The sequence below is a fragment of the Melospiza georgiana genome, chromosome Z, assembly GCF_028018845.1.
Source record: "Melospiza georgiana isolate bMelGeo1 chromosome Z, bMelGeo1.pri, whole genome shotgun sequence".
Taxonomy (NCBI): domain Eukaryota; kingdom Metazoa; phylum Chordata; class Aves; order Passeriformes; family Passerellidae; genus Melospiza; species Melospiza georgiana.
In genome coordinates, this window is record NC_080465.1 from 57,093,509 (window position 1) to 57,106,615 (window position 13,107).

General features: G+C 40.1%; 1 protein-coding gene across 2 annotated transcripts in view; it reads right to left on the bottom strand.

The window, feature by feature from the left end:
• The window catches only part of CAMK4 (calcium/calmodulin dependent protein kinase IV), a 144,659-nt gene extending 135,216 nt beyond the window's left edge, over positions 1 to 9,443 (bottom strand). Inside the window, exon 1 of one of the 2 annotated variants that reach the window (XM_058043370.1) lies at positions 9,133 to 9,443. In XM_058043370.1, coding sequence (XP_057899353.1) covers positions 9,133 to 9,305 — 173 coding nt within the window. In that variant the 5' untranslated portion in view covers positions 9,306 to 9,443. The remainder of the gene's footprint in view (positions 1 to 9,132) is intronic. The other variant, XM_058043369.1, reaches the window with a different exon arrangement.
• Positions 9,444 to 13,107: the final 3,664 nt, after the last annotated feature.

The following is a 13,107-nucleotide window of genomic DNA, read 5'->3' on the forward strand; positions in this document are numbered from 1 at the left end:
GACCAAATCAATTGAAATCATTGTACATTAACATGAGCTAGTGTACTATAACTAGACAACCTCAATATTCAAATGGCATTGTGCTAAGGAGAAGGTGACCAAAGATTTTTTTCTCATTTGAAATTAATCATTCTCTGAAAAGAATATTCTCCTTATGCTACTGGCAATCAAATCAATTCTCTGAACAACTTTTATAGTAATAAATAAAATTGCCTTTTTCACTTGGTTTTATTCCTGCTCCATCCACTTTTGAAGACTTATAATATAAATTATGAAGAAAGATGGGATTATAATTTAAACTCAAAAATAATTTATGTGCATATTTATTATGGAGGTAATATAGAGATGGAGATGGGTTTCACCCCTAGGAGACAGAGAAAAAAACCCTGCTTGTGAATTTTAGTGTCTCTTTCATTGCAGATTTTCCACTACATATTGACCCCATTTGGAATTGATTACTGATCTTACTTAGAATTCATCAGTTGCTAATTTTAACTACTTACCTCTCTGTTCTTATTTACAGTTAAGCCATTCTTGAATTAATATGCTGTGAAAAGAGAATAAGATACCAGTTTTCCTCCTCCCGGCACCAAACAAAATTCATTTATTATTGCCTTTTCAGTGCCATATGTGTTGCTCCAATATTATCAGTTACTTGTTGTTCTAGTAGCATTTTTTAAGACTAGAATTTGCCTTCCTCTTTCAACTCAAGTTAATCTTCTGACAGTTAGCTAGCAGACCAATGAACAGTGTGCTCCACAAGCATTTGCAGCTTCCATTGAAAAGGCTGCAAAGAATTTCCAGAAAAAAACAGATGGGGGAGAGGGAGAAGGGGAAAATCCCACCTTTATTAGGTTTCTTTCTCTGATCACTTGGAGACTAAAGTCATTAAACAATGCGATCAGTCATTTCCTAAGGGGTCATCAGTACCTACACCTTAGTTGCTTCCCATTACAAAATCAGCTTTCAACCCTTCCAATTTTAATTTTACTAGGCAACCAGAAAATCATGAGGGTTTGAAGAGAATGTATAGAGAAGGATCACTCAAAGCAGGCAGCTAAAAACATTGATGTACATGTATCCTACAACTCTCTGAGCACAGACTATGACAATGGTGTTGGAGTTCTCAGTATGTGTTGTATTCAGTTTTAAGAAATCATTATTGCACAACACAGGAAGCTGACAAACACATTCTCCATTAGGAAGACAAAAACCCAAACATCTGTAAAGCACTGTACATCAGCTCAGAAATGTGGCTCATTAAACTAGAAAATATGTCAATAGGTTAAAAAATACATTAAAAAAAAACAACTGTACTTATCCATTGTAGATTTTTTCAGGACTTTATAAGCCTTACCAAAACATCAATTTCCTCAGCAAAAATCTAAAACTATGTAATACCACCATTTTAATACAAAGCAATCATATTGTGTCAAAAGCACCAAGTTTTTTTTCTGGTCCAAAGCATGTCCTTAAAATACTCTTGTTGATCCACAACTTTAGGGCTGGTGCAGGATACCTAATATGTCAGAAAACACCAAACACTGTTTTGTATTTAGAGATTCAGAAGGAGATACGTCCTCAAGTTTGAATAAAATTCAAACAACTAATCACCAATAAATATAATAGCTAAAGATCTTATTATCAAGTGAAAACTGCACAATTTATGTCCAGCCTTCCGTAGAAGGGTACAGAAGTCAAATCATTTCAGCAGAATGTGTTTAATTATTTTAGAGCTAAGTACAAAATAAAATCGCATACATCATCCTTTGGCACTGTCAGTGTGACTCTGTTAACAAGGACTATTTAGAGAAAATCAATATGAACATTATTTCAGAAGTACTAGAAGATAATATCAGTGGTAGCTGATCTGACTGACTGTCCCTCCCCACCACCTCAATATAAAAAGATAAAACCACGACATTTGTTGGAATTTTTTAATTGCATTCCATTCTGTTAAAGTCTGTGGTGCAATCAGGGTTGTCCTCATTAATGAAATAACACTAAATTGACTATATTAAGATGCAGTATCAGTACCCAAAGGTAGTGAACTTGGTAGACATGGATATGCTTTAAAGACCAAAAAACTGAAAAAAACTAAACATATTGGTGTGTTCATAATAATCTAAATTGAGAGGAAAATATGAATATTTGCAAGAAGGAAAAATTATTGGGTGGAAAGGAATGGAGAGGAACACATACATGACCTTGTTTTAGAATTGACAGCTACTCCTTAAATCCAAGCAAGTTGGTTTTGGTTTTTCTTCACAATGCCTGGACACAGGCCAGAGGAGAAAAGCATCACATGTCTCTGGTGAGGAGGGTCTGGGGAAAAGGACTGTGGAGATGACATCAGTTCTGAGATAAAGTTGGAGTTCTGGCATCTTATCTGTGGCATATGGATGCTCACAGCAAGGTATGCATTGGAACACGGACTATACATTTGTTGAAGGGCATAAAATTTAGTGTTTTGTTTTTCAGGCTGTGAATTACAACTCTTGGACTTGCTTTTACATTATCCACCACAAAATGCCACGGTATATAGATAGTAAACTGTCAAAGTGTTTTATAATTACTTTTGTTCCTCAGGAGGGCTCCCATTTCCTTCTCTATTACATTTTATTGTCCTTTACGTCTAGCACAGATAACCACATAAACGAAAGGAGGCAAACTTATAATCTACAGCACCATGCTGTCCAAGCCATTACTCATGTCTAAACCAAATCCACTTTGGTAGATTCTCTCCTCTTGTTCCCTGAAGATCAAACTCAAATTCAAAATCTTTAGTTGCTAAACATTGAGTGGTCACTTGCAAAGTCATATTGTTACAGATTCTCCTAATTTAGAATTACTTTGGAGTAAAACTGAAAGGAGTAAAATAACACCTCATCAATCTATTAATGGGACAACAGATGCAAATATGGATGGGCCCCAACTGTCCATGTGTTTTAACAGAGAGTAAACTATGATAGTAATGACATTGACAATGCAAGGCCAAATAAAGCATCACTAACACCAAAATGTAATGCAATTTCCAGTATATCAGTGAATGGTCAAAAAATGTGTCATTCTTACCGTTTTTTTTTTTTGGGGGGGGGGTTTTTTTTTTTTTGGGTTTTTTTTTTTTAATGTAAGAAAAACAAAAATTATAAATACCAGAAAAAACATTAGACAAACCAAGAAAAAAAGCAGCTCCAACATTTGGAAATAAATTGTTTCCCTTTCTCAGAATTATCATCCCTGGAAGAAGAATATTCCTTGTGAAATTACTGATTGTTCAGATAATAAAAGCTTGCTTTTTGTGAACAGAGGAAGTATGGTAAGAATGCCTATGTAAAGAAGCAAGGAGCAAATAAATATGCAAGTTTCTATGCTTAAATTCTGCTTCATTTTCAAAGCACAAGGAAGTACGTGTTCTTTATAGTTATACAGTCTGAACTCCTACTAATGGCTCATTCATATTGCATATATATAGATGAAAATAATATTCAAACCTCTGCAGGTTTTTCCAGACAATGTGCAGGTCAGAAGATTGCTTTCCCAAAGCCCAGTCAATATTGTGGGTAGCAGAAGACTACAGAAGAATTGTTCTCATCTACTGCAATAAAGCTACCTCAATTTATTACACTTTAAACAAAATAACAGCTAGGAATTACTATTTTTTAAAATTTCCTGATTTAACTTTTCAGACACTATTCAGGAAAATAAAACTTCTTTGATCTTAGTGACTGAAGAGGACAGTTAGCCCTTTCTTGCAAGCACTTGAACTTCCACAGATGGGGCACAGGCTATTGCAAACTGAGTATTTTTTCACTGAGTTTTCCATAACTGATGGTCTTTTTAAATGTGGCTATTTACTATGCAAGCAAGCTTTAAACATCTCTCACTGGAAGAATTTTACCTATTAAACTGTGTCCATTACAATCCCTTACACAACAGTGTGCACACTTGCACACACAAAAAGATACTGTGTGGAATTAACGTATAATAATGTGCTTCTGATACCACAGAACTTCAGTAAATTTATCTGCCCTCCACAGAATCACACAGGCTTATTCCACAACCACTCTCTTCAACTGCTCTTGAAAATACTTATTTGATTTCAGATTTTCTCTCTTTAGCAAGACTTGGACTTCAATAATCCTGGTAGGTCCCTTCCAATTCAAGATACTCTGTGATTCTCTCTGTAATATGCTAAAAGAATGACTTTGTTACATCTTACCTCTTGCAGTTCAAAGTGATGGTTTTTCAAGTCTGACAATTCTTGTATTAACACAAATTATATGATTTTCACTCCTAAAACCAATCTGTGTGAAAAACTTTTTCAGTATGCTTAAGAGTACTTACTTCAAGAGCTATTCATTTTCTCCACCAGAAATATAATTTTTCAAATTAGAAAACATTATCTAAACCAGTGACATAAATGCATGGTGGCTGACAGAAAAAAACCCCTTGAAAATCAAGAAATAACTGTTCTCTATCATAATTTTTTCATTATTAATAGCTCTTTTTTTCAAGTACGAGAAAGCTGTCAAATTTACACAGAACTGATCACCTATTCATTTCAGGTATTATTTAAGGAATAGTACATTTTCTTTCACTGCTTTTTCAACACACAGCTTTTTACCTCCGAATCAACCAGTTGTTGAGCTGAACCAGACAAAACTGGTAAAAAAAATCACACCCTGGACTGAGTAAAGAATTTTAGTTGTCAAAACCTGGGCTATTCACTGCAAGTTCTGGTTTCTAGTACCCAAGTGAGAAAGTTCACCCTGCCCACCTCTTCAACAGCCTCCCCGCCATGGGCAGGAGCTGTCTGAGGGAAAATGCTTCCCTCAGTTTGTGGCACAGGCACAAACACACGGGCAGTTTCTGCTCAAAGATCACGATTCCTAAAAGGACTCTCACAGTCAGACAGCTAGCACCACAGACACGTGCTGTCTGTCAGTTGCATCCCTGCATCACTTCAGAAAATCCTTAGGTCCACAAAAAAAAAAAAAGTTCACAAGCAAGTGACCAAGAGTGTTAGGAAGGAGGGCCAGACCTAATTTAATTGCACCCTAAAGCACACTGTGAAAATGATTTTTCAAAATAAACAGGGCAAAGAGTCTGTAAAACAAATTACTCTTGAGATGAACAGAAAAAGGAACTTTTGGGGGTTTTTTGATGAAGGGAGGGAGGGTAAAATAATTGGCATACTTTCAAAGCAAAAATTGTTTGAACTTCCAAGCATCAAGTGCAAAACAAATCCATTTCTATAAAATAATGCTTTTATCAGCTTGACAAGGAAGTTTTTGCTTTGTTAGCTTAAATTAGCTAACAAAGAAGTCAGCTGATTTCATCTACTTCTGCCATTACAAAAGTACGTGTTAGAGTGGCAGCTTTCATAAATAGGATTGACAGAGTAAGATGTCATTCTGCACACTGAAATCTTGAGTTCAAACTCTACATTAGATTTAAACTTTCTCTGTGCTAAAAACTCAAGGACATAAACCACCTATGATTCAGCTCACACTGTCGGTCCAAGCTAAGCTGCCAAGTACTGAGAACCTTTCAGTCTCAGTCTTCAGCAAGGATCACACAGCTGAAAGATTGCCCAGGCAGGAAAAGGTAACCTTGGAAGAAAGAAAGCCCAAAGGATTTGATTGGAAATACTTTCATCTACTTTTGACCATTTAATAGATTTGCAATCTGCCTACAATAGTAACATTAGACAGTTTCAACTGAGATAGTTGTGTAGTTAGTTAGGCAAAGAAGGTGCCTGTCAAGTAAAATTCCAACAAAGAAAATTTCCATTTTTTGTAATATTGCTGAGTTTCAAAAAAATCATTACTGAATTTCTTCTTCAGTCAAATACCATATTTAGACCAGCCCAGAAGCCCAAAGATACAGCAAAGGTTATATAAGGCTAACAAAAGGTTTCAGTCCTTAAGGAAATACAAATTTAGAGTACAACATTTTCAACATCTTTTTCCAAGGGAGTGTGGAAAATAAGCTTTTAGATAAAATACACTCAGAACAAAATTCCAAACTCTACATCAACAATTGCAACATGTAAAAGAAAGACATTTTTTAAAGCAAAGCACAAAATTTCACATTTACAGTATTTTGAGCTCCACTTATACACAAAAACCCTTGTAAAAATGGATTAAGAGGAAGGTGAACTAATCAGGGCTTCAGTGGAACATAAAAACAGAATAAAAGAATGAGAATAAAGGCCTATCTTGCCCAGAGTACAAACAGTGGCCAAGCACAGATGCCTCAAGAAGAATGTAAGAATAGAGCAAACTCCTGTCAACACTGTCAGAGAACACCCTGAAAACTCTCAAGAACTTACAGTTCAATAGTTAGCATCTTCAGGTTTACTAAGTCTTAGTGGATTTCCTGCATGTAAACTTGCCTTGTTGCCCATTAAGTCCATGTAATCCCTTAGCATCCATAGTATCCATGGCCAGAACTTCCAGTATACTGTGCTAAAGTGGCCTTACCTCCTGTCATTGAGTTTTGACTGGATACCCCATTTTTTGACAGATACCCCCAAGAGCCTGCATGAAAGAAAAAAAAAACAGCCAACAAGCACCTCTAATGAGATGTTCCATCCATGCCATTTTATTTATCCAAACTTCATCTGCCATTTAAATGCCCCAACAGTAGAGTAAGTTGTTCCTTTCTGTAATTCTTTCTAGGCAACACAACCTTTAAACCTTTGGCAATTTACAAAGACCAGCAAATATTTCTGTTAAACCCCACTATCTATGAACATGCTGAGCAGCACAGACATGTAAAGTGATCCCTGTGGAACTCCACTGTTTAAAAACAACTGCAGACTCCCACCTAAGCTTAAAGCCCTTTTATCATTCTTTCTAAAGGATCATCTCCCTCTTCTTCCATGACTCCTCAGCTAGTCATACAAGCAAGAGTTACAGAATAAGATGTCTTAGGGATATGTCAGATATACTTTGCACAAGGAGCACTCCTTCCAAATGGAAATTCCCATATTTGGCTACAGCTGTCCAAATGCAGATCTTTGGAGTCTGCCAAAAGACATCTTTCAATCCCTGTATTTGCTAAAGATAATTTAGGACAATCTTTTTCACTGGTTATTTCAGTATATTACTTTATTTACTGCATCTAAAGGGATCACATATAGCCTCATTATTCAGCCTCACCTGACACATTTTCCCCAACACTAACCTAAGCAATGAATAATTTTGTTTTTGTAGACATACTCAAAACCATATGCAAAACTAAAAGTTTGGAGAAAGGGTTACCAAGACAAAGCAATACACTTTTATATGACACTCGGGAACCAAGAGGGATTGTTGGATCCTCTTTATAGATTTGCCAAGATACACCTATCAGAGGGATTCTGAGACAACCATTAGCACTCAGGGTGCTAGCTCTGAAAAGATCTCAAAGCTGGCCTAAGGACGAAGATCTCATTGATCCATTAGACCCACTAGAGAAATTTTCTCTCAAAGCATGTACCCCTCCAAGTTCTACTGTCTCTTCTCTACCTCAATCTTTGATTAGGATGGTTGTTTTCTCCTGTATTGTTTCTGTTTTAAATCTTACTTCCTAGCTCTACCCAGGAACAGAGCAGACCTAAGGGCTCACATCTCTACACTGCTTGGGTGTGGTTATCTTCCATATTCAAACCTTTTGTTAGTGTTTCAGCACTTACTCTCTCACCTTGCAAGTTAGAAAAATCTCATCCTTACTCTAGTAATTTTACAGGCATTAACTCTTCCTACCAAAACCTGGAGATTTCACACGTTAAAAACACTTCCTTATGCAACAAACCCAAGATGCATCACCAATGCACATTGCACTTAAGCAAAGCCCACAGTCACTATCACAAATGGTGGAAGGATTCTAGACAGACCTCAGAGAAGAGTACTAATCCAGGTGACAGGGTTGGTACCAACTGCTGTATTTTGTTTGGTTTCCTCTTTTGTTGACTCTAGACACACAACCAACACATCAATATTTCCTGCTTTATATTTTTATGCTTCTGCACAGGGGTACAGTGAAGTCAAATATAAATGTGCTAAGCATACATAAAATTATACCTATTAAATCTGGCTAGGAATAGCAGCAATAGTGGGGGGAAAAAAAGTAGCAGCAGATGTATAAGACCTAGGCAGAAAGTCAAGAATTATGCTATATTGCTATATTCACCTTTCCTGCCTCTATCAGTTAAGGTACAGAAAGCACAGGTATGCTTTGTAGCAATAACTTTCATTGCATGTCCTTTGTGGAAAAAGTACTCTTCCAAAGCAACCATGTTTTTATCTGCAAATTTCCTACATTTATTCAGGAGTTTTAATGCTCTATCATTGGCAAAACTAACAATTGCTACTTGCTACCTACTGACTTACACATTTAAGTCACGTACTGTGAACTTCAAAGACCCTGCAATTTTCCACTTTTTTGCACATTATTTTCTACCTGAAAATTCAACATGAACTAACAAATGCATTAAGAGGGCAAAAATCGCATGTCAGATATAGTTTTTACATGAGACTTCAGTTTCTAAGAACCGGAACACTTGGAACCTTTAAGTTGCTGGGCAGGACCATCACCAGGGCAGTAGTGCAAAAATTAATGAATGAAGATGCAGCAGCTCCCTCACCTACCCTGCACCCCGATGGGAAGGACCCTGCTTGCAGAGGCCTGTTCAGGGAATCCTGTGTCGGGTGGGAGTTTTGTCAGCGCACGGCTCCGCTAATGGAGAGAGCGGCGGAAGGTCTGGCGTGAGGGATGCCGCGAATGAGGCGGCGTTTCGGCGCTCTGAAGTGATGCCCACCCTTCAGCCGGCAGCACACGGGCACCGGCAGCACACAGGTACCCTACCCCAGAGCCGCCCGCTCGGGCCAGCGTCCGCCGAGCGCAGAGATGCCTCCTCCCCAAAATCATTCCCTTCACCCGGGGGTTTCTCGGCTCGGCTCCCGGGGAGCTGGGATTTTTCCTTCGAGATTCTGCCCCTGGTGAAAGCCGCCCGGTCTCCCGCCGCCGCTCACGCACGCCAAAGTTTTGCCGCTCTGGCCACAGCGGCGCGGGCAGGGACACCCAGCCCCGGCCGCCCCCCGCCCAGCCCGGCCCGGCCCAGCCCGGCCCGGCCCGCCTCACCGTCCCAGCTCGGACTCCAGCTCGAAGTAGTGAGCCAGGGTGTCCTTGTTGGAGCCATCGATCCAGTAGTCGGGCGCGGCGGAGCCGGGGCGGCTGGCGGCCGAGGAGCCAGAGGAGGAGGATGAGGAGGACGAGGAGGATGAGGATGAGGAGGGCATGGTGACTTTCAGCATGCCGGGACGCCTGCCGGGGGCTGTCCTCTCCTCCGCGCCGGCTGCAGAACGCAGAGCGACAAGGCGGAGGCTACACCTCGCCTCCCTCCCTCTTTTTCTCCTTCCTTACTTATTCCCTTCCCTCCCTCGCTCTCTCCTCCCTCTCCCCTCCTCCTTCCCCCCGCACCGCCCCGGAGAGGCGGTGGCGGGTGCCCGGCCCGGCGGGCCCGGGGCGGGCCCGGGGCGGGGGATTCACCTCCATCGCCCCCCGCCCGCTCGCTCCTTCCGCCCGCCGGGCCCCGCGGCCGAGCCGCGCCTGCAGCGAGACCCTCGGGGCCGGCCCGGGGCGAGGCAGCGGGAGCGGGTCACGGCCCCGCGGGGGGACAGCGCACGGCAGGAGGAATCGCGCCCCGATCCGCGGGCGGTGTGCGGCGGGGCCGCGCGGGATACGCAGCCCGTAGGGCGGTGGGCGCCGGCCCGCCATGCCGCAGCGTTTTTCCAGTTTCCGAGCGGGAGTTCAGGAATTCTGCCGTGAATTTGGCGAGGAGGGTGTGGGGGCAGAGGCTGAGCAAGGCAAACAGCAGTGGGAAAGAAAGAGACTTACAAATTCTTGAACATGACTATAAAAATCCCCAAAACACATCTTCTCTTCCCACCAGAGAACTAAAAGAAGCCATAGAGAAATAAAATTGCTTTGCTGCAATGCCATTCTCTAACAGGTTATGAAATCTGCAGGTTATGAAATGCATGCGAATTATACTAAAGCATGCTACATCCCCGACTGCAGAATCCTTAGCCAGAAACATCTACAGAAGGGTCGTTTCTGTTGGTGTAGTGGTGAAATAAAACAGCAGCAGTTGTGTGTGCCTTGCATGCATAGTGTGCCAGAGCAATCCCACTCACATCCTCTCTGTGCTCTTACACCCACTCGCACTGCCATGCCAGCACAGGCAGGAGGTAAAATGGACCATGTGCGAACTGCACAGCAGAAGGGACAAAGTATTGTCCTCCCAATTTCAACCAAAATTGACTGGCCTGTTTTTTAAACATTGTATTTCTTCCTCAAATAAAGCACAGTATCCTGTTCAGTGTTTTGCTGATTTGGGTGTATTGAGATGTTTTCCAAAATGATTTGTTTCCCCTCCTCATAAACAAGTCTGTCTTTTACTGTTCTATAAATTCCTAACTGTAACTGGATGGGGCAATTAACTTAATTCTGAGCCTCTTAATTTCTCAAAGATCTTAACAAAGAAGTGCTTCTCTCTGAGTAACCAGATAATAGAAGAAGTATATCCTAAACGAGTCTTTGTTAGCAGTGGGAGAGAATGAGAGATAAATGAAATAGATAAAAGAGAGATAAAACCTTTTTGCCTTGAGTTACTACCATTATAAAATTTAAATGTAGACCCCACTGTAAATTGAGGTTTATCATTTTCAAATTCATATTTGGAAGTCAGGAAAAAGTAACCCAAAGCCCTGATTAGAAAACCAAGTTACATCAAATACAGTTTGACAGCAGCTCCAAATTTCCTTTGAGATGAATGTCATGCCCAAAGCACCCACTATCAGTTACAGGGCTGATATCAGCACCAGAGCACCAGGCAGCCTTTTCACTGCTGCTCGTGCCCTCTTTCAACCCCCCAGCTTGCTCTGCCTCTGCTGGTGCATGCAGAGCTTTTCTTCAGAAGTCTTTGGCTGACAGGTGACACTTTTTCATCTTATTTGTTCACAGCATCTCCTGGGAGAAGAAATGGTCACTGATTAAGTCACACACACAAAAAAAGGCAAATCAGCACACTTAGAAGACAGTGGTTTTCTGCATTGTATTTTCAGTCAAATTTCTAATGTATTCTGCAAGCCAAAGGGCAGATATAATTCTGTTCTGGGGGGGTTTTTGAAGAAATTATTTTAGTAGCACTATATTTATCCAGGTACCTGCAATCAGGTTCATATCTCTAATGATCTAGGTATAGTTACCATGAGCCTTCAGCTGCTTCTTGGTAAATGACATAGCACCAGTGGATTTTCTTTTTCTTTTTTTTTTTTTTTTTTTTTTTTTTTTTTTTTTTTTTTGACTGGGATATATCTAGAAAAGGCATTTTACTTTCTTTAAAACTCTGACTCAAAAGTGAGCTGCATTGCACGATGCTGACAACCTTGTACTTGAAAACTGACTGGACCTTGTTCTTCAGAAAGTCCACATCCTTCAAAAATTAAGATCACGATATCCAAATATGTCCATGTGGAATTAAAGAAAGTCTTCAGGTTGCACACTGTATCTAACCAGCAAAAAAATGCCTCTCAGTCTCATGGAAACCAAAGACAGCATTTCAAATGTGCAGTGCTCCAACTCAGGTCTATGTTAACCATGTGAAGGTTTGCACCAACTTTATTGGACATGAAACTAAAATGCTAACAAATCTTCATTTATCAATTTGTGACACACTATGTACAAAATTTTATTATGAAGATACAAAGATCATAATTTTCTTGGCAATAAACCCAGGTTACAAACTCAAACAAAAAAGGCAGGTCAAGGAGGAAGCAGTTTATATGAACAAAACACACATGCAAGAGATGTCCAATTTTCTGCCTCTTGCCTGTCACCCATAAATTTAAGCCCCAAAGATCTGATGTCTTGGTGGAGGTGTGGGATCAGTAATCTTTCTGCCCTCCTGGTTGCTGTAGTCCTGTTTTGTGAATGCTCTTGTCCTTCGTACAGACATCACTGCACCAGGTATAAGCAGAACATACCTTAGAAGGCTAAATTAAAAGGTAAATGTAGGATAGGAACTTTTTAAACTCGACTTCTGAAATTTTCATACAATTCTAGCAGTTAGGCCTTGTGTAGGAATTAAAAACAAAAACCAAATTCTGTCTCCAGTTTTGAATAAGTAGTTTCCAGTTTGTGGGCATCATTTGAAAGAGCACTGTGTTAGTCCTCTGAAAGTTAGGTCAGTATTTCCTCTTGGCCAAACTGCAGCAACTTCTTTTTGAAGGTACAAATGTGTCCACACCTATTGTAGTAAAGGTTATCTATGAAAAGCAAATTGTCAGATATAGTCCCCATTAAGGAATATTTTTCTCAAAGTGCTTTTCATATACTAGAGTTTCCTTTTTTACAAAGATGATCCAGTATGGATTCTGCATTTCCACCTGTGCTAGACCAGCTGCTTACTTGAGATAATTGTAATGCATATTAAGTCTTCTGAAACAGAGGTTGCTCAAACCATGTCACATACAAGTCAAAGAAGTTGAGATCAAGGCAAATCCCCAAAGCTTTCACTTCCCTTCCCTGTCATTGATTTCCCCTGCTGAATACAAAGGCTTGCATTAGGTTTTATTTTCTATAACATCTTTCATCTCCCACTCAGCTTCCAGTACCTCTGAATCACCATGTAAGCTTCCATGGATGCCTGTCGGTTGGGAATGCTAAAAACTTCTGCAAATTTCCTTGTTTTTATTTATGTATAGGAAGCCTTATTACTTGTATTGAACAAGTTCCTCACAGTCTCTTAATTTATTATCATCTTTCATGCTGTTTTATGTGTAAATCTAAGTCTACTTAAAGATTTATAGAGCTGCTGGGTAAAGATGGACTCTTTCATCAGCTGTGTACATGAAGAGTTTAATTCAGGTGAGAAGAAATGCAGTGCTGGGAGAGGCCAGCAGAATAGTGATGTTGGAGAGGAGGTGTCGTTATGCAAGAAGACAAAGAGGAACAGACTGACCCTTTGCAGAGGGACATTAGAGGTGAAGGAGAGTAACAACGTGCCCTTTACCTCAAACCCTACTCACAGGTTTTGAAGTCAAGATGATTTTT